This window comes from Thermobia domestica, chromosome 2, assembly GCF_964235325.1.
Source record: "Thermobia domestica chromosome 2, izTheDome1.hap1.1, whole genome shotgun sequence".
Classification (NCBI taxonomy): domain Eukaryota; kingdom Metazoa; phylum Arthropoda; class Insecta; order Zygentoma; family Lepismatidae; genus Thermobia; species Thermobia domestica.
Genome location: NC_137455.1, coordinates 301,872,421 through 301,900,112, shown reverse-complemented (window position 1 = coordinate 301,900,112; position 27,692 = coordinate 301,872,421). Strand labels below are relative to the sequence as shown.

Below are 27,692 nucleotides of genomic sequence, written 5' to 3'. Positions count from 1 at the left end.
TGAAGTAGGAGTTATACTCCGTACTCTCAATTATTGCCGTTTCGGCGTAGTGTCAGTGTATCAGTGCAAACGTGAATATGGAATATAAAAAAGATCTTCAATTTAAACTAGAATTTGACAAGAAGTTCCGTGCAGTTCGACCAGTTCCCTTGGAAATCTACCATTGGATGAACTCCACTTTCCCATGTATTTTTGATCACATCAGTGCCATGCAGTTAAATAGTGAAAATTTTTGTATTTTTCTAAAATTCAAAACGCAACAGGAATACGATGACTTTGCAGCTCATGCCCCTAGTGAGGTACCATTCACTCATTCAAATAAGGAAGTGAGTTTTGTTCGAATTATTTCCGCAGCAGATCCGACTACCCTCCTTCGGGTGTTTGAGTATCCTATCGAGGCACCGAACAACTTATTGAGTGAGGCTCTTAGTGCATATGGTTCAGTGATTAAAATAGAAGATCAGGAATGGGCCCCTCCTTATCCCCCTGGTATTAAAACTGGAACTCGCCATGTACATATTAAACTGACATCTCATGTGCCATCCCGACTTCTAGTCCATGGTTATAAAGTAGGAGTATCATACAGTGGACAACCGATTACATGTTTCCGATGCCAAAGCTCTATGCATACCGTAGCGAACTGTGTACTGAAACGGGGGCTCAACCCCGAGGGGCAACGAGTGTAATCCCGACCACTTCTCCGTCAATTCCTCGCATGACAGAACTCGGAAAAGTGACTCCTAAGACATCCTACAAATTAGCCCCACCTGTCATTTCTACGAAATCTGGTAACCAAGAAGATGATCTTGAGCATCGACCCTCGGTTCCGGACCCAAAGGAGTTCCCTGCACTTACAATAACGTCTCTTGAGAAAGCAAAGGACGATACCCAACTTCCCAGTAAACGAGTGCCTTTATCGCCTACATCGGAGGCCTCCGGCATACGAGTAGAGCAGCATATCACCTCACACAACATGGAGGTTGAACCACATCCCTCACCAGTTGAGGATAGTGAGATCCCGAAAGAGACACAGGAAGAGCATCTTGAACCCTTTGAAAACGAGTTTCTCCAGCATGAGACACAAGGAATTAAATTTAGCGATGTTATTTCTAAACAAAAAAGACGCAAATTATCCCGGAAGGAAGAACTGAATTCTCACTTGGAAGGCAGCCAAGTCTCTCTGTCTTGCGATCGAGACCCACGGACTCGCCCACAGCAGGTGTTTGAAACAGATACATAAGGTATTGGTCTTCAAGGTCAATGGATACGAATTCACCCCAAGTAGTGTGGTGTGTGCCTCCGTTGGTTTGTTTTTTTTCTCTACGTCACGTGTGTACAACACAAGTGCCCTCCGATTCTAATAGTGCAAGAGTGCAGAGTGGAACAGCGGTATTTATCACGTATACAAACAGGAAATCCTTGAGTGTTAGTTGTGTTTAAATCTACCATTGCCGTATGGTTATAATTTCACCTGCAGCACTTATATTCATAAACATCTATCATGGATTTTGTAAGTTATTTTTTGCTTCACTTCTTAGTTTTAAGACTCATATTAACTTTGAGTAGCATAAACTTACGTAGATATCGACATTGCACAAAAGTGTTATACTACAAAATTTTCCTCTATATGACTGTGATAAACTCTTTATCCTTTCTCACGATAAATTTAAATCGCGCAAGTAGTGACGATAAAAAAGCATATTTAAACCAATTTCTCGTATGTCATAAACCGGATGTAGTTTGTGTGCAAGAACTTATACATGATTCATTTCACAATATGATGGACTATGATGTGTTTGCTAATTTAGGACCCACCACTGGAGTAGGGATGTTTATCAGAAAAGGATTGGGGCATACCAATCTTACTCTCTCCCCTGACGGACGTATTATTCATTGTGTCATACAGGGGCACCTGGTCGTCGGACTATATGCTCCTTCTGGCTATACAGCTAAGAAGGAACGGGCTGAATTTTATGGCCAAAGTTTGCCACAATTCCTGCCTCCTAATATTTCTCGTATGGTAATCATGGCTGATTGGAATACCACTGAAACCAGTGCAGATTCAATTCCGCCCACCCCCCCTTGTCCCGCATTTTTGGAATTTTTGCGGGCTTATCACTTACGGGATGTAGTCATTGTTTCCAATTCACCGAGGACCTATACCCATTGTACTTCACATTCGAAAAGTAGGATTGACAAAATATACGTCACTCCTGACTTATTTCACACTATTATTGACGTACAGACTATTATACCATCTTTCAGCGATCATGCAGCGATCAAGCTCCACATAAAAACAGATCAACCCTTGCCAGCCCTTAGCAGGCGAGGATACTGGAAGTTAAATACATCCTTACTTCACCACGACGGTTATCGGGAGGAACTGGAACAACAATATTCCTATTGGGAAAGGATGCAACAATATTTTCCAGATCTCGCCTCTTGGTGGACGACATTTCTTAAACCTAAGATCGCTCGGTTCTTCCAAGGTAAAGGACACGAAACACGACACGATCGGCAGTTGATGTTTGAATTCCTCTATGAAGCATTGCGTCAGGCATGGTGTGCGGCCCCCTCACTACAGAATAAACGCACAGTGCAACAGCTCAAACTACGACTCCAAAATCTCCAGGCTCCCACACTCATGCCTTCTTTTATTAATGAGACCACATATTATAGGCTTGCCCAGGAAACTGTCACTATTTACGACGTTGCACGTCTATTGCACCGGCGGAAACAGGCTACAATAGTAGCTTTCCGACTCCCGAATGGTGATATGACTAGTGATTCGATTCAGATCCTAAATGTTTTCCGTGAGCATTACCATAAATTAGTACAACCCCGACCTTCTGACACCAATGTTACAACTCAGTTTTTGTCGATTATTCCCAAACTGATTACGGAGGAAGAGGGTCGTGATCTCATGCGCCCCATAACTTCTCAGGAAATATGGATGGCCCTCCAGGCAACAAAAGGAAAGGGCGCGCCAGGATATGAAGGTCTGCCGTACGCGTTCTATAAACAATACTGGACTTTTCTTTCCGATACCCTAGTCAAGTTATTTAATACATATTTACAGGGAGGCCCCATCCGCGGTAACGTCGGAATCACAATCTTTATCCCGAAATCCGCCACTTCCCAGACTATACAGGAGTACCGACCCATCACTTTACTTCCTACCGATTTGAAACTTTTTACCAAAATTCTGACGGCACGTTTAAAACCCATATTGCAAAAGTATATTAGTCCATATCAGGCAGCCACCCACCCCAAATATAACATCTATTATGTGTTACGTTCGTTACGGGATTTTATAGCGTACGTGCAAACTCGGCGCATTAAAGCGGGGGTCCTTGGCATAGATTTTTCTTCCGCATATGACTGCGTTGATCACGGGTTTCTTCTTCAAACTTTAGACGCTTGGGGATTTCCTCCTGCATTTCAACAAGTCATAAGACAACTATACCAATCGGCCCAATGTCGAGTACAGATCAACGGTCATCTTTCTGACATATTTGCTCTGCAACGCGGATTACGGCAAGGTGATAGCATCTCGACGAGCCTCTTTGTGATAGTTCTAGATACCTATCTCCGGGCTCTGGCTAACATTACCTCTCCCGGTATACCGGAATACCATCAATTACACGTCTTCGGATTTGCGGATGACGTAACCTTAATAGGAACTACGCCCAAAGATATGCTCACTGCCATCCGCATAACTGACGAATTCACCCAGTGCTCCGGCTTGGCATACAATAAACACAAGACCAAACTCCTGTCATTTCACGGATTCTCCCTACCCTCTTTACCTGATTCACGCTCTCACATTCCCACGGTTGATGTTTTAACAGTACTCGGCATAACTTTTCATAGCGATGTACGCAAACAAATGGATGCTGTCTGGCGTCCTATAGTTCTTCAGATTAAGCAGCTGCTATACTTACAACGGTTCCGAGGTCTGCATATCATACATAAGGTCCAATATCTTAACCAGTATGTTGCTGCTAAACTTTGGTACTACGCGCGTATCTTTCCCCTCCCTTCTGTTTACGCTCGCCAAATTGAATCTGTATTTATGTGGTTTCTTTGGCGGGGCTACTACTTCCGCCTCCGCCACAACACTATTTATCTTCCTCGCAGCGAAGGGGGCCTTGGACTCGTAAACATTCGTCTTAAAAGTCAAGTTCTATACATGCTAGATGCGTATCAAGACGTTGAGCCCCACATGGACTATACACGGGTGTGGATCGAATGTTTCTGGCCCGAATACTCCCAACCAAGGAATCCGCCTTTCTGCAGATTTGGCAAATTATGTCCTACCTATGTCACCAATCTTGTTCAAGCATGGACATATTCTGGTGCGCTTGCTTCCCCTACTACATATACTCACCAAACCTTATACCAGCAAATGTGGAGAGCGTCACTTGTAGATGTGAGAGTCCGGGTACAGGATATGTTCCCCAATAAACAATGGCGCCATATTTGGCAAAATCTAAGAACCAATGTCCTCCCTTTGCACACACAAGCGGTATGGACGACCATAGTTCATCAACTGCCTGCCACACAAGAACGACTTCTGCGCATTGGACGTACCACAACCCTCACCTGCAAATATTGTGGCCACTCCGACACACTATCTCATCGCTACATGTCATGTTCAGGTGCCGATATTATTTGGAACCTCCTCCTTCGTATGTTGAGCTTGATCTGCCGTACACCTGTTTCTTTATTTACAGTCGATCTCCTATTCTTTCCTGCATTTCAGTATTACCCAAAAACCAAACATAATACGGTCCTCTGGTTAGTTGGTACCACATTGTTATATGTTCATCATTCCATGCCGTGGAATGATGAATGCTTATATTTCGATTTTCTACAACGGGAACGCCGCAAATATTTTTCAGTCGATCTTGAAAGACAATCTTTCAGTGGTTTTTTGCAAGCAGCTCTGTCCCACCTGTCGGGAAAGACCGGGAGGCCATGAATTGTGCTTGTGAACATTTTCCTTGTTATGCATAACCATTATCATCGTACAGCGGAGTAAGTTTGCTCAGAATCACATCTTGGACTCTCTTCCCAGTGGTCGGTCCTAGATTACGCCTATATTGTCTCCATGTAATTTTGCTATGTAATATTAGTGACAGAGTACAATAAATATTCAGTGGTCTAAGGCGTTCAACATATATAGCACTCTTCGAACGTAGTTCGAGTCCCCGCCGGGCGCAACGATTTCTTTCTCTCTTTTTTTTCACCTGTTCTCGATGTTTCTGTCTGTGTTCCTGTCGGATTCGATTAAATAGAATTTCGAATAGAGACCAATATATATGATAAATAATCATTTATTTGCGAGTCTGCACTCGTACAATATACATTTTCGATATTTTGATTTTGAAAATGAAGTGTATATAATATTGAATAGTAAAAATAGTAAAATAAAAAATATTCGTATAAATATTGATTAATTAATTAGTGTTAAACATGGATTTCCAATCAGGATTATGTAGAGAGGACTTACTTCTAAGTGCAATCCGAAAACAAATATTTGAGTTTTAATCGGACCCATAGTTGGTAACTTACAGGATAATTTATACATGATTGGTATTGTAATTTTTATGCTTTTATTATAATCCTCTGTAAGTTATGATTTTACCAATTCTAAATGTAGAACGAGAAACAAGTGTAATATTATATTTGTTACGAAAAGCTTTTAAGCAATGATGCTTTCAGGACGTGATCTGAGGGAGAATTTGAGACCCCTCTCGAGCTAAGAAATTTCCGCCTTCAGGACCATATATTCGATCGTGCTCAATGTGGACTATCAATGTTTGCCCTCCACCCGCATATTGAAATTCCCCCCGAGGATAACTTTCTGAAGTCACCACTGTTTATAAATAGTTTTTCGTTACAAATCAGAGGATAATGGAATAGTGAGTATACTTCTTCTTTTTTTTTAAGCTATGGATTTTAGATTTGCAATTCATATAATGTTCCGTTCTAATCGAATTTGAAACGAAAGAAGTTTTCAATGGGTTACTCAAAGAAATATTTTCAGCCTCCGGATGAAAATAGAAAGACACTTAAAAAAGAAACAACTTGCTACCAGGTTTGAACACACAAACATGTGATTGATAGTGTATCGACCCAAACCACTCGACCGTTTTGTATGCATCTTGTACATCTTTTTTTTTTCTTTTGTGAAAGCAGTTTACTGTTCCATACTCGCTTTTGTTTATTCCGATACGACTATGAGTTCTCAGTAAATATTTGAGCGCTACAGCTCTTGCAATGTATAAAAGTGCTTTTAGAATAAATCACAATCGATATTATGTCCTAATAACATACGTAAAACAGGTTGAATTCCTGAAATGATTGAGGTTGGACTGAGCGTAAATGTTTTCATAGTTAGGAGTCTGGATATGCAAACCCGCTTAACGTGGGGATTTAATATTGTGAAATTTGGTACAGTAGCCTTACGTCCTCCAACCGTGAAGAATGTTTCTGTTTGAACCTATGCGTGTCCTAAAAGGAAGGAGGAGATTGAAAGAAAGAAAAGTGGTTTAGAAATTATGCAAACGTAGAATATCTCACAAGGCGAGGTGATATAGAGTTCAGCGTGTCTTTCAGCTACTACTCTATACAAGACGTGCATCTACGACTTAACGTGAAACCCGAACCACACGACTCCTGACGAGAATCGAAACGCGTATCACCTCTAATTCTATTATGGGAGGCACAGGAACATGTAAAAATAATCGAAAATGAACTATATTAATGTTAAATCCATAGCTTTGAAGTACCAAATTTCTCAAAATTAAATCCCCACGTTAAGCGGATTTGCATATCCAGGCTCCTAACTATGAAAACATTTACGATCACTCTAACCCCAATCATTTCACAGATTCAACCTGTTGTATATAAGTTATTAGGACGTAAAATTGAACATAATTTATACGAAAAAGACTTTTATGCATTGCAAGACCTGTAACTGCCAAATATTCACCACAAACTTATAGTCGTATCGACATAAACAAAAAGAAGTGTGAAGCAGGAAACTACTTTACCCAAAAGTCAAAAGAGACGCACTGAAGACATAGGAACGGGTCGAGCGGTTTGGGTCATTCTTCTTTCAATACAAGTTTATGTGTTCAAACCGTAAAGTGTGTATTCGTTTTTTTTCTTTTTTTTTAAGGTGTGTTCCTATTTTCATGAGAGAACTGAGAACATTTCTTTAAATAAATCTTTGGCAACTACTTTTCTCTCAAATTCCATTAGAAGGGAACATTATATGAATTGCAAATCTAAAATCCACAGCTGAGAACAAAATATTATGTTCAATATTTCATTATTATCCTTTGATTTGTAATGAAAAACTAACTATAAGCATTGACGATTTCAGAAGATTCTCCCCCGGTAATGGTCAATATATGAATGAGAGAAAACTGATAAAACATTATTAGTCCACTTTGAGCATGATCGAAGATAACTTATGGCCACGAAGGAGGAAATTTATGTCGACAGAGTCTCAAATTCTCCCACAGGTCATGCCCTGAAATCATCACTGTTTGAAAGGTTTCCTTAACAAATAGAATATTACATTTATTTCTCGTTCTACGTTTTGAAATGGAAAAAGGATAATTTTAAAGTGAATTATAATACGATAAACATAAAGATTTATAGAACTAATGAAGTAAATATTCTTGTGTAAGTTATCGATTTCTAACCAGATTAAAACTCGAATATTCGTTTGCATCTCACTTTAAAGTAAATGCTCTCTCTATATAATTCTTACTGGAAAGTATGTTTAACTCCAATTTCTTAATCAATATTTTTAATAATATATTTTTATTGTAATACTTTTACTATTCAATGTTGTATACACTACATTTCCCAAAGCAAAATCTCGCAAATGTATAGTGGATTAGTGAATATTATCAAATAAATTATTATTTTGTTTACGTAAATACTTCATCGTCTCATTTGCAACTTCGTACTTTAAATAAAATAATAATAATAATAATAATAATAATAATAATAATAATAATAATAATAATTATAATAATAATAATAATAATAATAATAATAATAATAATAATAATAATAATAATAATAATAATAATAATAATAAAATCATAACCATACCTTTATCAGAATTTCAGGCTTAGTCAATAAGTGAATTCAACGTGGTCTCTATTCGAAGTTCTATTTAATCGAAACCGCTAGAAATACAGAGAGAAACTTCGAGAACAGATAAGAGAAAAATGTTACCTTGGTGGGACTGGAACTAACCTTTAAGAGTTCCTTTCAATTTACAGACAAATGCCTTAAGCACTTTGTTTCTTTTCTCTAAGTTAACTGATTCACCGAATGTATCTGAGTAACTTGTCTCGATTTTCTGGTCGGTTATATACGTTTTATAATCATTTCCGTTAATCTTGAACGACAGGAACACGAATACAAAAACATCTAAGAGAATTAAAAATCCAAACTCCCCCACCGGGAATCGAACCCGAGACCCCATATACCTAACGCACACGTGCTAGCCACTAGACCAGCGGGGAAAGCTAGTGAAATGCATTTTGTAGTGTCTGAAGTTTACACCTATTTCATCCTGCTGTAATAATGTTTACTGTATTCGTTACTTTGAGGAATGATATATGTTATTTATATAGGTTTTCTTACGTATTCGTCCGTAAATATTATATAAATTATCAGAATTATTCATGGTCTTCCATGGAAATTCACTGGCGCATGCACAGTAGAGAGGCAGTGTAATTGAAAGGTGAGTTCAACAGATATTATATATTTCGCCGACATTATTTAATAGCTATGTAGAAGAGATAGCAAAAATGAGTTTTCATAATGAAGATGGAATTTCGGTAGGAGATAGAATGATGAGGTGTATACGGTTTGGGGTTGATATGATAGTTGTTGCAGAATCTACAAAGAAAATTAATAAGATGTAGAAAACTTGAGAAAGGCTTCTGAAGAATATGGAATGAAAATAAATGTTAGAAAGACAAAATCCATAGTGATAGAAACGAAGCGATCGGTGTCAAATATAGAAGTAGGAGCGGAAAAAAAAACAGGTGACTAGCTTTTGATGTCTGAATAGTATTCTTAGTGATATGACATGCGAACGTGAAATAAAAGCAAAGATATAAATGGTGAAAGAAGCCTTTAGGATGAAGAAAATACTATTTTGTGGGGCCTTAGAGTTGAAAAGAAAAGACTCATAAAATGCTTCGGGTACTGTATTTATAGGACAGAAACATTGACATTACGCAGAAATGATGAGAAACAATTGGAGGCTTTCGAAATATGTGCGTGGAGAAGAATGGAGAGAAATAGCTGGGTCGAGAGGAAGACGAATGAGATGGTTGGAAATGGAAGGAGAAAAATATTATTAAGAAGAGGAAGAGAAACTGGTTCAAATATTGGTTAGGAAGGAACTGTATCATGAGGGATGTGCTGGAGATGGAGGGGACGAATTAGACTATATAGAAACACAATTAGGCTATTGGCGATATCAAAACAGAAAAATCGTATGTGAAGATGGAGAGGTTAACAGAAGATTGTGGAGCATGGCAGCTTCTCAGCTACGGTAAGTGACCGCTGGTAATGGCGGAATACTTCTGATATAATGATGCTGATTATGCACAGAAGAAACAGGAAGATCCATTTTACTGTCATTGCTAATACGAATCACAATGCAAATTTCTACAAGTTGTCAAAATGCCTAGCTCTAAAGGCTGTAGAGAACTATCTGTTAGTCTGCGAGGAGAAATTATAGTCGAGTAAAAGTGGAACAAACTCTCATTCAGATCGCTTGCGTTTTGGGCTGCGACGAGAAAGCAGTGAAGAAATTGATTTAGTGGTATAAAAAAAAATAATAATAATAATAATAATTTATTTCACAATTCATTTCTGCCAGTAGCTTTCGCCCCCTTACTCCCACTTCATGCTTACTCAGGAGGAAGCTGCGTGTCCCCAGGTTGGGAACCACTACTTTCCAATAAGAAATTCTGATAGCCTGTTAGAAATTTGCATTCTGACTAATATCAGTAAACTGCATTCTTCTGTTTCTACTGCGCATGCACCAGTGAATTTCCATGGAAGATCATGAATAATTCTGATAATTTATATAATATTTACAGACGAATACGTAAGAGAACCTACGGTAAACATTACTACAGCAGGATGAAATAGGTGTAAACTTCAGATACTACAAAATGCATTTCACTTGCTTTCCCCGCTGGTCTAGTGGCTAGCACGTGTGCCTTAGATGTATGGGGTCCCGGGTTCGATTCCCGGTGGGGGAGTTTGGAATTTTAATTCTCTTAGATGTTTTTGTATTCGTGTTCCTGTCGTTCAAGATTAACGGAAATGATTGTAAAACATATATAACCGAGTAGAAAATAGAGACAAGTTACTCAGATACGTTCGGTGAATAAGTTAACTTAAAGAAAAGAAAAAGCTGTCTAAGGCATTTGTTTGTAAATTGTAAAGAACTCCTACAGTCGGCGAGAACTATTTTGGCAGTGACGTCAACGCTCTCAGTTGCAAGGCTACCAACTTACGCTATTCACAAATAGTGCTTAGATGGTACGCCCCGTCGTAACTACAGTTTAAAATAATGCTGGTAGCGAACTAGAGAGAATTTAGATAACAATGTATTTGAATAATGCTAGCATATATATGTGCATTGTTACCACAAAGAAAGAAAAAATAAGATTAGATCCTATATTTATGTCGTCAAACGACAATATCTTTCCTTTTAAAAAGCAGTTTTCTATTTCCAATAGTTTTTTTTTTTAAACCTAAATCCCAACATGCGCAGTATTTGTTGTAATGCCCACTCAAAACCTTTGAAGTCAATGCTTTTCTTAAGTTCGCACAATAATTTATTTAAGGTGGCGACAATGTCTTCAGCATAGAGATTGTGAATTGTTCTACGAACTACTACTTCATCGAAAGAATCTAAATTTATTTGTCTTTTCTGTATATTTGGCCTTGCTTTACAGGGTGTTACGACGGGTTGTCCAGACTTTACTCCTTCTCTTTCACAATTCGCCACACGGATCTCTCACTGACACATGTTGCTCGAGAGGTTTCATGAACACTGTCAGATTTATTATTGTTTGCTGCAAGAAAAGTTGTAAACATTAAAAACAATGTCTCCTGCATCACAATGCAACGGCTTGCCTTTCTTTAAGGTACTATCACCCATTCTTATACACTAAATGTCGAGAACGAGAATAAAACAAAGGATTGACAACTTTCACCAGTCAGCATAGACTGTACAGCCCTACACAAAGAAAACACGCGCTTTTCAGTTCATTTCATTTCGCTTTTGTATTTTAATTTGTTTGTGTGTTTTTCCTGGAATGCTGTTCTTCTGTCCTATTGGTAAATGTTATACTTTTCGAAGCTACACTCACTAACCCCCACGCTCTGTTTCCGCGACCAGGAAACATATTCATATATCATCCTCTAACTCAAGAACCGTGATAGGTAAAGACATGGGAGTTTCTTTAAAATAAACTTTGGACTCCCCCTTCTCATTTCGTCCACAGCATGTTTGTGTCTATCTTCAATAGAATGAAAGTTTGTAGCATGTTGAAATCTGAGTATTATTAGAACAGAATAAACATAAATGGCAATAATTTAAAATTATTTTCTACATACTTATAATATAAAATTCAAATATAAAATAACCATGTTCTTCATGAAAATTATATAAAATTAATAGCAAAAAATGTAGCATTTATGTCTCCTCGAACTCCAGTTATCGTTATACAAAGATGAGAAGTATATTTATCAAAAACGAATCTCCCATTTCGGTTCATTTTCTTTCGCTTTCCTGTTGTAGAGAACGGAGCGTGCTTTTAAGTTCGTATTTCTGTTCGCGCATTTTCTCTTTCCTGGGATTAGACGTTAAATTGAACGAAGCGTCTGCTTTAACCAGTGGGATAGCATTTGAACAAGAGCGAAGTCTACGTCACTGCCAGGATAATTCTCGGGCACTGTAAAAGTTACTTCCAATCCCACCAAAGTAACATTTTTTTTTTTACTTGTTCTCGAAGTTTCTCTCTGTATTCCTATCGGTTTCGATTAAATAGAACTTCGACCACGTTGAATTCACTTATTGACTAAGCCTGAAATTCTGATAAAGGTATGGCTATGATTTTATTATTATTATTATTATTATTATTATTATTATTATTATTATTATTATTATTATTATTTAAAGTACGAAGTTGCAAATGAGGCGATGAAGTATTTACGTAAACAAAATAATAATTTATTTGATAATATTCACTAGTCCACTATACATTTGCGAGGTTTTGCTTTGGGAAATGTAGTGTATACGACATTGAATAGTAAAAGTATTACAATAAAAATATATTATTAAAAATATTGATTAAGAAATTGGAGTTAAACATACTTTCCAGTAAGAATTATATATAGAGAGGATTTACTTTAAAGTGAGATGCAAACGAATATTCGAGTTTTAATCTGATTAGAAATCGATAACTTACACAAGAATATTTACTTCATTAGTTCTATAAATCTTTATGTTTATCGTATTATAATTCACTTTAAAATTATCCTTTTTCCATTTCAAAACGTAGAACGAGAAATAAATGTAATATTCTATTTGTTAAGGAAACCTTTCAAACAGTGATGATTTCAGGGCATGACCTGTGGGAGAATTTGAGACTCTGTCGACATAAATTTCCCCCTTCGTGGCCATAAGTTATCTTCGATCATGCTCAAAGTGGACTAATAATGTTTTATCAGTTTTCTCTCATTCATATATTGACCATTACCGGGGGAGAATCTTCTGAAATCGTCAATGCTTATAGTTAGTTTTTCATTACAAATCAAAGGATAATAATGAAATATTGAACATAATATTTTGTTCTCAGCTGTGGATTTTAGATTTGCAATTCATATAATGTTCCCTTCTAATGGAATTTGAGAGAAAAGTAGTTGCCAAAGATTTATTTAAAGAAATGTTCTCAGTTCTCTCATGAAAATAGGAACACACCTTAAAAAAAAAAAGAAAAAAAAAACGAATACACACTTCACGGTTTGAACACATAAACTTGTATTGAAAGAAGAATGACCCAAACCGCTCGACCCGTTCCTATGTCTTCAGTGCGTCTCTTTTGACTTTTGGGTAAAGTAGTTTCCTGCTTCACACTTCTTTTTGTTTATGTCGATACGACTATAAGTTTGTGGTGAATATTTGGCAGTTACAGGTCTTGCAATGCATAAAAGTCTTTTTCGTATAAATTATGTTCAATTTTACGTCCTAATAACTTATATACAACAGGTTGAATCTGTGAAATGATTGGGGTTAGAGTGATCGTAAATGTTTTCATAGTTAGGAGCCTGGATATGCAAACCCGCTTAACGTGGGGATTTAATTTTGAGAAATTTGGTACACAGACACCCTTTGAGTTATCATCTCGAATTACTTTGCGGCAAGGAAAATAAAAACGCTGGGCTACAATAGTAGCCCACGCGCGTATTGGAGGGTTAACTAAAATAATGAACAGGAGTGTTACATCTTGCTGCCTTTATTAATTCGAGAGACTGAGGCTACCAACATGGGTAGTGGGGAGATAATGCAAGCACCGATTGCGCTCCGTAATACGTCCTCCGTAATTTAATTGTAATAGAATTAAATTAAGTCAACAAAGACATGATTAGCAACAAACCGACAATATAACAGTAGCATACGGTTTCTGTACGGTTCTGTTATCTAAAAATAATTACGGAAGTAGATACAAGAAAAAATAAGAATGAACAAGTTTTTGAAACTTCAAAGTTGATGTCCTTTGGGCTCATCTTAAAATTATGAAATTTAAATGAAATGTTGCACACATGAATATTTTGTACGTTGGAACAAGTTTAAGATTTGGCAGCACGAAAATAAATAATTTGAAAATATCACACACAAAGACCAACTTTTATATATTGCAACGGAACTGCCATATCCTCGAAAGGGAAACTGGGTGTAAAAACATATGCGAACATTTTCAAATATTAGCATTCCATACCTTCGACGTTGCCAACCGCAAATTAAGGGATGAGTGAATTAGATAACGAACAGCAGTGCCTTCGACGATGCCCCTTACGAACTGTTAAAAGGTAAAGGAATTCGTGAAAAAAGATCCTCTCGATTTCAATGTCTTCTGAAATGCATAAAGAAGAATAAATTCATCAGCAAAGCCCTAGGCTGTTTCTGCCTTCAAAATTTCGATGAATGTGCAGAATAGGTAAAATAAATAACGATCAGCAAGGCCTTAGGCGTGGCTCACACAACGCTAAGTGAAATAAATACACTTTTGGCGTTGGACACATGAAAATAAAGAAGTGTTTGAAATCAATAAGCCAGGATTAAATGACTTTGCTGTCGCCACCAACATATCTTCATTTTAGTAGAGAAATGAAAGGAAAAAAATTACAAAAACAAAGTGTTCAACACGTTTTTCAATTATTTGGTAACGCATTGTGTAACGCTCCCGCACTTAATAGTGAAAAAACACATAATTTGTCTAACAATCTCACAAAAATTAGAAGCCCGGAACTAATAAGGACGATTCCTTTAATCACATTACAGTGATGTGTTTTGAGTATCAAAACCGTGCACCTGAAACATTATGTCAATTTTTACATGAAAACCTCATATGAAACATCGCCAGAAATTTTGGTCAGTAAATAAATATTCGTTGAGGATTTTTATAAGTAAATTATAAATTCAAAACCAACTAAATTCAATAAAAAATATTTCCTTTAAGAACTTCTTGCAAAAATTGAAGAAAATAATGAATATAAATATTACTTTTTAATCACGCTGCGTATAATTCCACTCCCATTCAATTAATTGAATAACAACAATTCAGATAATTAATAATTACTAGTGTCACCAGAAATCAAACTTTTAGCACAACAAAATCTAAATTTTATCACAAATTAGAATAATTTAAATGCTCACACTAACAATCAGAAATTTCTACGGCTGAACAAACTTCAATTTGAAATCAATATAATGATGAGTAAGCCAATAGTCAATTCATGAAAACAGATTATATTTTTATATGTAAAAATCCCAATTCAAATAGCTTATTTTATACATTTGCTAATTATTTCACTAATCAGTTATTAAGGTCAACTATAATAATTTAAGATGAGCTCCAAATTGATCATATTTAATAACATTAAGCGGTTATATAAATTGTTACTCTTAATCAATGAGCTTCTTTTTATTTTGTAACTACTAAATTTCACGCAAGTCAAATTATGTGAATGATGTATAACCTTTTAAAAGGTTAGATAAGGATGCTAGTTTCCAAATCAGGAACACAAGCCAATTAAATTAATAATCCGCAAAATATTATAAACAGAACCTAATGTGATTTAATTAGGTCGAATGAGAAATAGTTAATCCCAGAAAACTGATAAAAGTAGGTTTCCAAAAGAAAACGCAATTGAAGTTAACTCCCAAGAAACAGTTTCACTGAACAGCAATAATCTGAGCAAGCTATTAAACCTCTAGTCTAAATTTACACAAAAGATGCTAAACTTCGAACCAACTGTCTTATGTAGGTCAAGAGCAATACAATTCCTTATATGGACACTAATCTGAAAGAAAATATCAAACAAATCAAAAATATTAATTAAAAGTAAAGGAACGGAGACTATAAATTCCAATAAATAATTTTAATGGAAAATTTTAAAACTTTATTTAACAATAATTTAAGATAATCAAATAGGAATGCAAAATCCCAACCACCAACAATGACGCTCATGCACTGGGAAAGCTTCAACCTTCAGTAGTTTAAATGAGTAAAGTAGCTTCAGTCGACCAAACCAAAGAGCAAAGGACACCGAACTTAAATAATAAACTGGGAAAGTAAACTAAAAGGAAATAAACCGTAAAAAAATTAAAATAATGTTTTAAAAGTGCTCGAAACTCGAATAACTCAAACGGGAGTTAATCTAAAACTAGAGAAACCTTCAAGAAACGAAACTACTTACGCAAAAATACTCGAAAATGAAACAAGTGGAACGTTAAACTAAAGTAACCAACCATCAAACCAATCATACAAAAATAGTCGTAACTTTATGAATTAAACCCAATTAAGACCAAATTATTATTTGTCTGATTTCTCTTAGATTAAGAAGTTAATTTAGTTTATTACTGCATAAGCATCACGAAAATATAATATTTTAATTTTTTTTCGGCGCAGAATACATAGGACTCTGATACTTTCTGATATACTGAAGTTTTACACACACACACACACACACACACATATATATATATATATATATGTGTGTGTGTGTGTGTGTGTGTGTGTGTGTGTCGTTTTCAACTAACTTTCATTTACGAAAATTGTACAAAATAGGATCATGGCACATATCTAAATACAGGTATTTAGAACACCCAACAATTACGTTTGAAGTACAGGTATTTGCTATTTTATAATTTTGATCTACCTGTACTAGATTGTTACACGTGTTTCATATTGATTCAAGTTTTTTTTACCTTCGCAGAATTTCACGGGATGCTTTTAAATATATTGTGACCTTATACTTTTCAAAGTTCGATAGTGGGTTTGAAGTCCATTCATTATCATGGCATCTTTACCTCTTCTTTTCCGTAATGAAGTAATACCTTCCAGCGAATTGTACAGGATTGAATACATTTTAACAAGTGACCACCAAGTTCGATATATTTGTCAGATATATTGCTCCTAAATATCAGGAGATCAACATTGTACTGAGTTGGTTTTTGGTAAACATAATCATGATTGTACGACCATCATGTTAATAATGCGTGTTAATCACCCCATACTACTTCCCTCTTTTTATATCAATTCTAATTTCTTTAATCTACAAAATCGAGATGGTCGACACCTCTCATATTGTTGTTGTGTAAGTGTTAAAACCTGAGGATACTCAATTCTAATATGCTCATGATGTACTCGGCTTTACCTCTTCGTTCACGAAAGAATGTATGCTTTCAAAATTTGTGCCAATTACAACACATCGATTGTCATGCCATTTGTCAATAAGAACTTACCTCCTAGTCGAATCTGTATTCATATTAAGTCCGTGCATTTTACTCAACTTTTTGAATCAGTCAATTGATACTGAGAAACACGGTTACTTTGCAGAGTATCGGTTACTCTGAATCCCCATTCACGAAGATGAATTACTGATCTCTACTTCAGAACAAATTTCCAAAATACAGTACATGACTTTTCGGATAATCTACGGCATCTGATATATTGAGAATCACACTGGAATCTAAAGAAAAATTTTCTCTAATATCATGTATTTTTAGCTAGCACTCTCCTACATATTCCTATCATTTCCATAGCAGTGATCAAATTTTTATAACAAGTTTTATAATCGCACAACAGAAAATGACGATCTTTCTTTTTCGCCACACCATAGCAAACTATTTCCCTCACTATAGCTATGTTGTAATGCGTCACTGTTGAAAATACAAGAATACTTATGTAGGTGATTTGTTTATAAAATTCCGTTTCTCTTTCAGTTTGCTCAATTGTACACCAACTTGGAGAAGCTTTGTATATGATGTGTCCATTTTTCTCTAAATTTAAACATTGTTATAGAGCAATTTTTTTCTGCTCCACTAACTTCTATACTGTAACTATACTAAAACTTAGATATAAATTCCATTCACTTGAGAAAAGCATAAAGTTAATTTGTTTAAAGTGTTGAACAATGAATGATAAGCGTAAGAACTCAAAAAAATCAAGGGCGTCGGTCTATCTATACATCCCACTTTATTATTTGGTATTATACTGCTTTGGACCAGCGTCCTATTTATATGACACTAATGGTTCAATATCTATTGCACTGAAAGTTATAACAAAACTAAAATACTTTCCTACAGTCTGATTGCTGCACCCCTATTGCTACCTAGTACACATAAACCAAATACACTGTTTAAATCAAAAACAAAAGCAACGTCTCCCGAATCACACCAAAATAAATTCAAGCTTAAAACCAAAGTGGAATTTTAAGCTGAAATAAGCAAACTAATTAAACAAAGGCAATGTATCCTCAAACAGGTTAAATCAAAAGCAAAATTTCAAAAATCCTGACTCTAACAGAACTGAAGACAGCTACCCCAAAAATGACAGAGAGATATACAAAATATATTTTTCCAGTTACCGCAACACTTTAATTGCTTTGCCTTCTCCACCTCACTTTTCAACGACCAGAAATATTGGTGAAAATACAGCTGTCTTAATAATTTCAAAGAGAAATAATCCACTCGATGACTAATCCGAAAGTTTTAGAATGTCCCAAGATATTCAACACAGATCCAAGCGATAGAATTACGAGAATTCACATAATGAAGATCAATTCAATTAGAAAAAATCCATGTTAGATTAAATACACATCCTCTCTTGCTTACTTACAGTAACTCGTTGATGTAAACAGACAGAAAGCACGGTTGTTATTGCTTCGGTGCCATCAAACAGCACCTCGGGCAATGTTCATTTCTTCCAAGCTTCTGGCGGAAAAAAAGCAAGACACTGACTAGTCAATGCCTAGGTCAAACGGTTTAATCACTAAAGTTGAAATGTGGACATTATTTGATTTTCGAAGTAAAATAACACTAAGGAAATATTATAGAACTTTTGACCTTCGAAGAAGATAATAGGGGTAAGAAAGATGCGTAAATCTCGTTATCCATTAACGTTACAAAAATGAAATCTAGTGTTTGGACTTAAGATTTACAATAACTCAACTAATGCTTCAATATTTATTTGATAGCTGATTAGAGGGAAGCTGAATGTGTTGGGGTGATTCAATAATATCCCATAATTAAAGCTCGAAATTTGTGCAAGATATCGAATGCAAACGACTTTCGTATGAAAGTGGAAAAGAAGGATCAAACAATGATGCCGAATGTAACACATGTAGAATTTGCAAATTTGAAAATATTTGTAATTTTGTTTGAAGGAATACAGTATCATTAAGCAAAAGTAGTGAAGACTTGGTATCTATTACTCATCAAGGCACGACTACTTCTCTTAATTCGTGAGGTTGAAGTATAGTGTATTTTTCAGCAACGAAGTTAAACGTAAATCTACAGTTTCCATCGGGAAACAAAGCAGCAAGTTCTGAACCAAAGGCTCATTCAACTAGCCAGTATAATAATGGCCAAATCTCCTTATTCTGAGAAAAATGATTTAAAATCTCTCTCCTAAATTCTGAGAATTGTGTACAGAAACAAAAGAAGATGAATTAATGATTTTGTTATGGAGTATGTTTCAAATAAGATTCTTCAAGACGTTAAGTACAAGAAAGCATACTGTCTCTAAGCAGTGTAGTTAGCTACTAGAATAGAGTGAAGAATCCGAACAGAAAATAACTTTAATCTAAACTCGAAATTATTAAATAATACAGTATGTACAGAATTATGAAAAATGACAAATTCTGTATTAGGAGAAGGATAAATACAAGTATTTCGTTTTCGAGATGGCTAATGCAAATACTTCTAATACAAATACTTAACTTAATGCACTGATTTAATATAAATGTTTAATACAACCTTAAGGACAGGAATCTCATCGCGACGCATAGAGAATCATATAGGTGTGAGCATGTGTAACTATAAACGTAAGAAAAAATGTTTCGCGTTTTGTTGAGCTCTGTGTTCAATTGGCGCTCACACTGTGAGTTGAATTCGAATGAACATTAGGCAAGGGTTAGTTGTAAGTATGGGTATATCCAATATACTACCTAGTTGTGGCAGTTTAGTTTCACCGTGAACTTGCGTGAGAACAGAGCGAACATGGGACATACACATATCGTAATAAGGTGTGCATGCTATACGTGTTCAAATTGGGGTCAAAATCTGCTGCATTGGCGCAGAAGATATGCTAGACCTTTGGTGAGGATGTCGTGACTACGTGGACAGTTTAAGGATAATGTCGAAACACTCAAAGACGCTCCAAGCACGGGAAGGCAACAAATGTACAAAGTAAAGATCAGGCAACAACTCAGGGAAACAGTGGTCAGATATGTGAGCAAGTGCCATTAAAATTTAGTGTGAGTGGAGAAACCATTCGACAGCACCTACATCAACTGCGAAGCACTAAAGTTGAGTCGATGATTTCCGCATGATTTGACTCCTGGCCAGAAGGCAACACGAGCAAAAACCTGAGTATCTTGGCTGTCTCGCGTGAGGAAAGAACCATTTCTGGACAGGGTGTTGACATGTTGATGAAAAGCGAGTCCAATTCGCCGGCATCATTAGTAAGCATCTCATGAACCGGTTTGAAAATAGCCGAAACCAGCACTGCACAAAAATAATGTTTTCCTGTGTGTTAGGTAGACTGCCCGCGTCATCTTGCATCGGGACCTGCTACTAGCTGGTCAGAGCATCGAAGTAAGTGTGTACTCTCAGCACATAAGTCGTTTTGAATAAAAACTCAAGATTGACTAGCCAGCACTTCTGAATCGGGCAAAGGGTTTCTCCTGCTACAAGACAACGGTAAGCCCAACGTCGCTCGATGGTCCGGGACAATGACTCAGGAGACTATTCTACCCCTTGGATGAATAACACTATTGCATCTGCCTACTCCCCGGATATTGCACTATCAGATTATCACCTGTTCCATTCCTTGAACAATCACCTTTGTGGACCGCAGTTAGGTACAAAACGCACTTGATACAGTTTTTTTTTCACAACCTACTAAGTTCTACTGCGATGGAAGTAGTCCATCGTTGGAAGGTAGGTAGTCCATCGTTGGATGTTCCAGATAGTTGGAAGGTAGTTGATTATGATGGGGACTACTTTTGATGTTCCCGGTAAGTCTTAGGAGACATATCGAAGTTCGAAGGTGGTGGGTGAATAAGCGACAGAACGTTCTTGATTACATTTATGCAAATCATGTTTTATGTTAGAAAATAGATTTTCTCCTTTCTCAAAATTTATTCTTTTCCATTTTGTTAAATGATAGTTGTTTGTTTGTAATGTTGTATTGCTAAGGTGGGGACATTTGGCAATTCACGGTAGCCAGAAGAAACTATTTTGTTATTAGGTCATAGTACAGCGTTAATTATAAGACTTTCGTTACACTGCCTGCTAAACATGAGTTCTGAAAACTAATGTATGATAAAATACAGGATGGAAACTTTCAAGGCTGTGTTTCTCACTTAGAAATTTGCAACGCTTCCAGATGCTCAATTCTTAATGATAAAATATAGTTCAACTAATTATGTAATTTGCCGTGTCCTTTTTCTGGTAATATTAAATGTTAGTATGACATAATGAATGATGTTTCACTTTACATTGTACAAAGGATTGTACCACATGACGAGCACAGTACTGTAAAGGGATAATTTTGATTTGGTGAATTCAATTACTGAAAATTATTCCTAGCATTGTACTCAACAGTAATAAAAATAATTTATCGGTGGCATACAGTACACAAGTTGGGAAGGGCACTGTATGAAAAAAGAAGATACAAAATGTCTAGAAATATTACGTTAATTTTGAAACGAGGTGAAGGATTAAGGTCAATTGTGAAATATTAAGAATTTATTCTTCTGTTTTTTTCCTGAACAGATTCATAGCAATTATTCTCAGAAATTTAATTCACCAAATAAGAATGGTTCCTTCTCAGTCACACCTACTAAAATTTTTGAAAGTAAAATATTATTACATACAGCGGTTTATTTGACTAATAGGTACACTAGATTCTTTTAGACATCAATAAAATCAACTTTTGTACTTTAATATTTGTCAAAGTTTCTAGATTATAAGTTCGAAAGACAAACCAAGAGTGATTTTACTACATATTATATGACGTGTTCCATACTTAATAGATACCTTAAACATATAATAATTTACGCATGTTTTTTTCAGGCAACTTCAAATCATGCAAAATTAAAGATTTATCCTGCATTCAACGATTAACTGGTAAGAATATTGCGACATATTTCAGCTTTATTATTTGTGTTAGAAATGAATGAAATTAATCTTATTTACCATAGAAAGATGTTATATATATTTGAAGAACAATTTTAATTTTTGATTAAATCCACACTTGAAATTTCAGTTAAATATGAAAACATGTCCCAGGCACGTTGAAAAATGAAGCAATATTGTAGACATTCATTCGTTATTGAAATTTGGAGGCGAGTTAAGGACTATTTTTAGAACTAGATTTATGCACAAAAAGAAAAACACTCTTATCTACAAGCAACGCCTTGCTTTCAAAAATTTTTGTTTTAATGGGACATAATTGTATTTTCTATATTAACTTCGTTTCTTGTAATTTGAAGAAAAGTTTTCCAATTGCTTGCAGAATTACCGATTTCTAATCATCATTCAATTACGGTGGGTAGTAAATTGCATTATCTTCAAGAAGCCTATTCAGTTGCTTTGTTACTTAAAAAGACTACAACGTAATGCGGATTGCAGCCATGTTTCGTAGAATACTAACCACATGATTTCCAAAAATCTTAGAGTGTTCATTGTTCATATCCTTATTCATCCTAATGTAAGCTTTGTAAAGATGTGTTGAGAAATGATGGTAACAGACAAAATTGAAATATGCACGACTGTATGTTCGTAATTTCGTGGAAAATGTGAGAGAAAGTTTTACGTGGTACAGTTTACTTTAACTTTTGCCTTTCCAGACATGACTGCAATAGAGTAACGAAAATCCAAATAACTTCGCTAGGACTATAATTAAATCTGGAGGTAAGTTAGGATAACTAATACGTCATTAGTACTCCTCTGCATACAGTCCTTTTAATGACACTAACTGATTATTTATGATGGTAATCATGCACGAGTCTCTGGCTATGACAGAGTATGACAAATAAACGTCATTTGATACACAAGAAAATATACCAGTACGCTTTCCACACGTTTCCATCTTACACTTGGTAATTTGGCCGTTAGGATATTTGTAGAGATTACGTATGGTCAGCAGGATGTCTCGAGAAAAGAACCATAAATAGCACAAGGTTAATCTGAGAGCCAAAGCTAATGTTTCGAGAATTACATTTTTATTACATTCACAATAACGCAAGTATTAGTTCTTTAAAGTGTTGGGAAAGTTTAAATTGTATTAACAATTAGCAATTAATTTGTAAATTTAATTGATAATTGCAATTAATAATTAAATAAGAAACGTCCAATTATTAATTGCAGTTGCCCATGAGTAAATGAGAATCAATTGAAATATTGGAAGTAATTGGAGTGGGAACTAATTACAATTGAATTCAGTTTTTAATTGCAATTACTTTCAATTGATTGGTCAATTGCAATTGATTTTCACTGATTAATTTTCACGGCTTTCTTCCTAGGGAGGAGAAGGGATGGTAGTTATCCAGCATTTCATTTAAGTTCCTTATATGAAGTATGTAAAACAGAAGCAAGTAGAAAATACAATATACAAATATCTTATCTCCATTTTTAATTGCTGACTTCAGTTGCAGTTAACAATTACAGGTTTCAACTGTCAATTGCAATTAGCAACTAAATGTTTCAATTGCACCTTTTGTGATTAACAATTAACAATTACAAATTTCAACATTCTGGTAGACCAATTAACAATTAACAATTGACGAAAATTTAATCGCAAGGTTTATGATTGAATTCAATGACAATTCAAAGTAATTGCAAAGGAAAAATTGAAATCATTTGCAATTTAAATCAATTGCAATTAATATCCTGAGTAATTACTTTCAATTGATTGATCAATTCCAACCAACTTCAATTGATTTTGCCCAGCATTTGATATTTCATTAGTAGACAAATCCGATTTTCGAATCACATAGTGAAATTCATTATTCTGATGACATGGGGAAGCAATCTGAATTTTGTGAATTGATGACGTTTCATATTTTACAATTTTTGTATGCACTTGGATGCAAAAGTGGATGTGCAAACACTGTTATCCAGACCATATGGATACAAAACTGACATACTATATTTTTTTCTCCTCTCACTTTGTCTAAGAAAAGATTTTGCCATCACAAAAACAACACTTGCGTAGAATTGACCTTGTAGGATTACTGGATCAGTATGAAATATCAATGATCGCAATACTTATATTCACTGATCGTTATTTTAACTTTCAAAAATTAAAAAAAAAACTCCACGATTAACTCTGAACCAATGACCCACTAGCAATATGTATCATATACTTAAGATATAGGACTTGAAATAACATTTTGATCTCATCTTTGACGAGAAATTTATGAATATATTAAGGTTAATTAATACACGAAATGGGTCGCAGGCTATGGACACTGGTTTTCCGTAATTTGGATTTCATGAAGGGTTAAAGAATACAAAGTTGTGATAAATAAATCCTTGTAGATAGTAATTTTCCATTCTAACGCACATGGCGCTCCTTATCGATTTGAGCGGAATTAATTGAATCCCTAGAAGACACAAATTTGTGGTAGAAATGTAATATTGTGTCACACCCACATATTGCGATAAGAGCCACGTTCTAATTTTCCTCCTCCAACCTATTGTTTCTTGTCGTTTCTTTTGCCCAACTAGCATTTAATTCCACTTACCGCGCATTTATGTACCCATGTATTTTAATTTATAGTTCACTAGATTTACACACCCTTGTAACAAAGATAAGTTTTTTATTAAATATAGAAAGTAATGTAAAAACTTTTTCATAAGTATTTGACAATTTAAATTACACATGACTTCTCACACTGCGTGATCGAGAGCGACTGTTAACCGTTTTTTAGAAACGGCGGACTCTTGCATTGATCCGGCAAATGATAGGTAGCAGCTAGCTATAGGACTCGGTCAGACAAAAGACACAGTTAGTAACATGGCTCAGCCAACGGAAAGAACCAGCCATCGATAACATCGCTTTTTCCTGGTTTAATTCGAGAAGAAAGTTATTTCATTCATGTTGCTGTTTCAACAATTATACTGACAGTGATACGTTTAACTAGTGTATATTGAAGGAATTATATTCGTTATGTAATTGAAAAAATAATACTCGACTTAAAGAGGGAAGATTTAGAAGGTAAGAGTTATACACTGATTCGTTGGAAGGTAAATTGCCGTCCGTTGATTACATCAGTGTATGTTGATGTCGAATTGTCTGGGAAAATTTGTTCATTATGTCTTCGGTATGTGGTGTAGAAGTTTCCAATCAGTCAAATACAAAAAAAAATTCCCAGCTGAAAATTATGAAATGTAACTCGAAACTTCTCTACTTCTACTAATTTTTGAAAAGGTTTATTCTCATGTGCATTAGAACTGTCGGTTCATGAACTGAAATCCATTCTTGGGTGGCGCGTCGGCTCAGTTGTACAGCGTTTACCACGCATGCCTGGGGTCCCTGGTTCGATCGCAGGTCGTATCGTGTGAAATTTATGGTGGACAAACACCGTCCTCGTGGGGTTTCTGGGGTTCTCCTGTTTCTTCTCACTTTCTTCATTCCACCATTTCATTCATATATCATCACCGCCTCCCTTAGCCAAACTGACATAAACGTGGGACGTAAAACTAAAGATTTCATTTCATTTTTTTACAAATGCATTCTTAGTTCATTTAAACAGGTTCGGTAGTACGGTAACAAGACAAACATATATTGTTAAATCGGATGGAGAGGTAGAATCCAGCCTATGCTGATATAAATTCTGAAGAACTTGTTTCTGAATCAAAACTATTTCATGCAGGGGTTTTTATATCGAGGCAGATCTTTTTCATTTGTATCCCTGTTTAACCATACATCAAAAATTAATAAATTTGATTACACAGTCAAATTTGCTGTTTGGCTGTATTAACACCGCACTATATCAATTATATTATTTGTAGTTTGTTGTTCATGAGATCTATATTTGTAATATGTCGAATTATTCGAACCTCAAAAAATCCCGAGCCTTCGAAAATCCCCCTTCCTAGCAATTTTTGAATATATTAACTTAGTGCGCAGCAATGTCGCACTATTCAAACCGCGTTTTGCAAGCACCGAGAACACCTAGTGATCCACCTTAATGAGGAGGAATTTTCTTGCTGGTAGTATGCAGTTTGCAATACTGTTTCCTAATTTGAAAAAATAAGCAGCTACTGAAAGGTCTTACCTCAGGACCTAGCTTTTAAGGAGACACTATTTTTATAACAAATTAATAACATCATTTATTACAGCGCCTGAATTGAATAGAAAGTGAGTTGTTGGTAATATATTTTTCATTTTTACCTTTTGATTTTTAATTCGATAAATATACACAGATTTTTACATTATACACTGAAAGTACTGAAATGATGTTTTTTATTGGAGCGTCCATTAAGTTTGTGCCTAGGTGCTGAGAGAACTTAATTTGCAACTGTTTCTTGTATAAATCCACACGTTAGTCGTCACGACACTTCCAGAATCCGAAGTTGTCCTCCTTACTTAAATCTTCATAATATTAATTCTTTTTAATATTATAATATACAATACACTACACCATGAATACATTCAGAACCCAGTAAGAAAAAACAACAAATAGTTAAAAAGGGGCAAAGAAAACAAACAAACACTTAGCGATTTTCGTTCCTTCACATCAGAGGTATTTTACTCTGTTCAAACGATCGGCAGCAGGTCGGAAACGGACGGACTGGTTCACGAAAGAGTAGAATAAGAAGTTATGGCAATATATATAATTGAGTTATGGCAATGCGCAGTTCCTTCTTACTGGACAAGAGTTTATTATCTATCCTTTGCATTATCCTATTAACAGATTCCATATCTGCATAGTCCACTTCGAGGTAGCTATCTCATAATCATGATTCAAGTTCATCGCTGAGAGAAGCTCTTTAGGTCCACAAGGAATATCACACTTTATTGGTTTGTATTGTCCTTTCCCATTAATGGTCCAACCCCAGTCAGTCAGTGTAAGTAGTTCAGCATCCACAATATGTGCTTTACGCCATGGGCTTGAAAATGTGCTCATTTTATAGCCGGACACAAAGTGTATTGTGTTGGAAGCAATATCCATCGACTTGTTTTCAGTGAAAAACCACCACCGCAATTCTTTTATCTTCGGGATTCCTAAGTATACAAAGCGTAAAAATGCTTCGAAGACTCGGATCAATTTCTTCGTTAAAGTTATCTTTTCTCATTGCTACAAAGGGTCAGGTACTGTCTCATCAGCATCTTTAAATGTATTAAAGAAACTTGTATATGCTTTACTATAAAATGATCCGGTGATACTAGTTCCTAAGAGAGAATGCAATTCAATCAAAGCATCAGCTGGTTTGTGACCTGGCGCTTGATACACCATACGAACCTTTAATTCACGTGTTTTAGCCCCTGAGAAAACAAACCAGATATCCTTTGCAGGTTGAGGGTAGAAATTCCTTGCTAGCACTAGGACATCAGTATCATTAGGAAATATTTTCATTTCTGCTCCGTTTAAACTTGCGAAGAGTGTATGTAATGTGATCTTTGTATCAGATGTTCTCTTAGCAATAAACGTGAATCATGGTTATGAGATGAGTACCTCCGAGCGGACTACCCAGATATGGAATCTGTTACTAGGATCGTGCGGAGGAAATATAATCTTGTGAAACGAGAAAGAACTGAGCAGTATCAAAAATCGATTAAGGAATAGCCTTGCTTAGGTAACTTCTTATTCTATTCTTTCGT

At 35.6% G+C, this 27,692-nt stretch overlaps 1 protein-coding gene across 1 annotated transcript in view; it reads left to right on the top strand.

Annotated features, from left to right (window-relative positions):
• The first annotated feature begins 1,177 nt into the window (after positions 1–1,177).
• Positions 1,178–27,692, top strand: part of LOC145679469 (uncharacterized) — a 63,401-nt gene continuing 36,886 nt past the window's right edge. The window contains exons 1-2 of the mRNA XM_081750048.1: positions 1,178–1,510; positions 21,935–21,988. Coding sequence (XP_081606174.1) covers positions 1,456–1,510; positions 21,935–21,988 — 109 coding nt within the window. The 5' untranslated portion in view covers positions 1,178–1,455. The remainder of the gene's footprint in view (positions 1,511–21,934; positions 21,989–27,692) is intronic.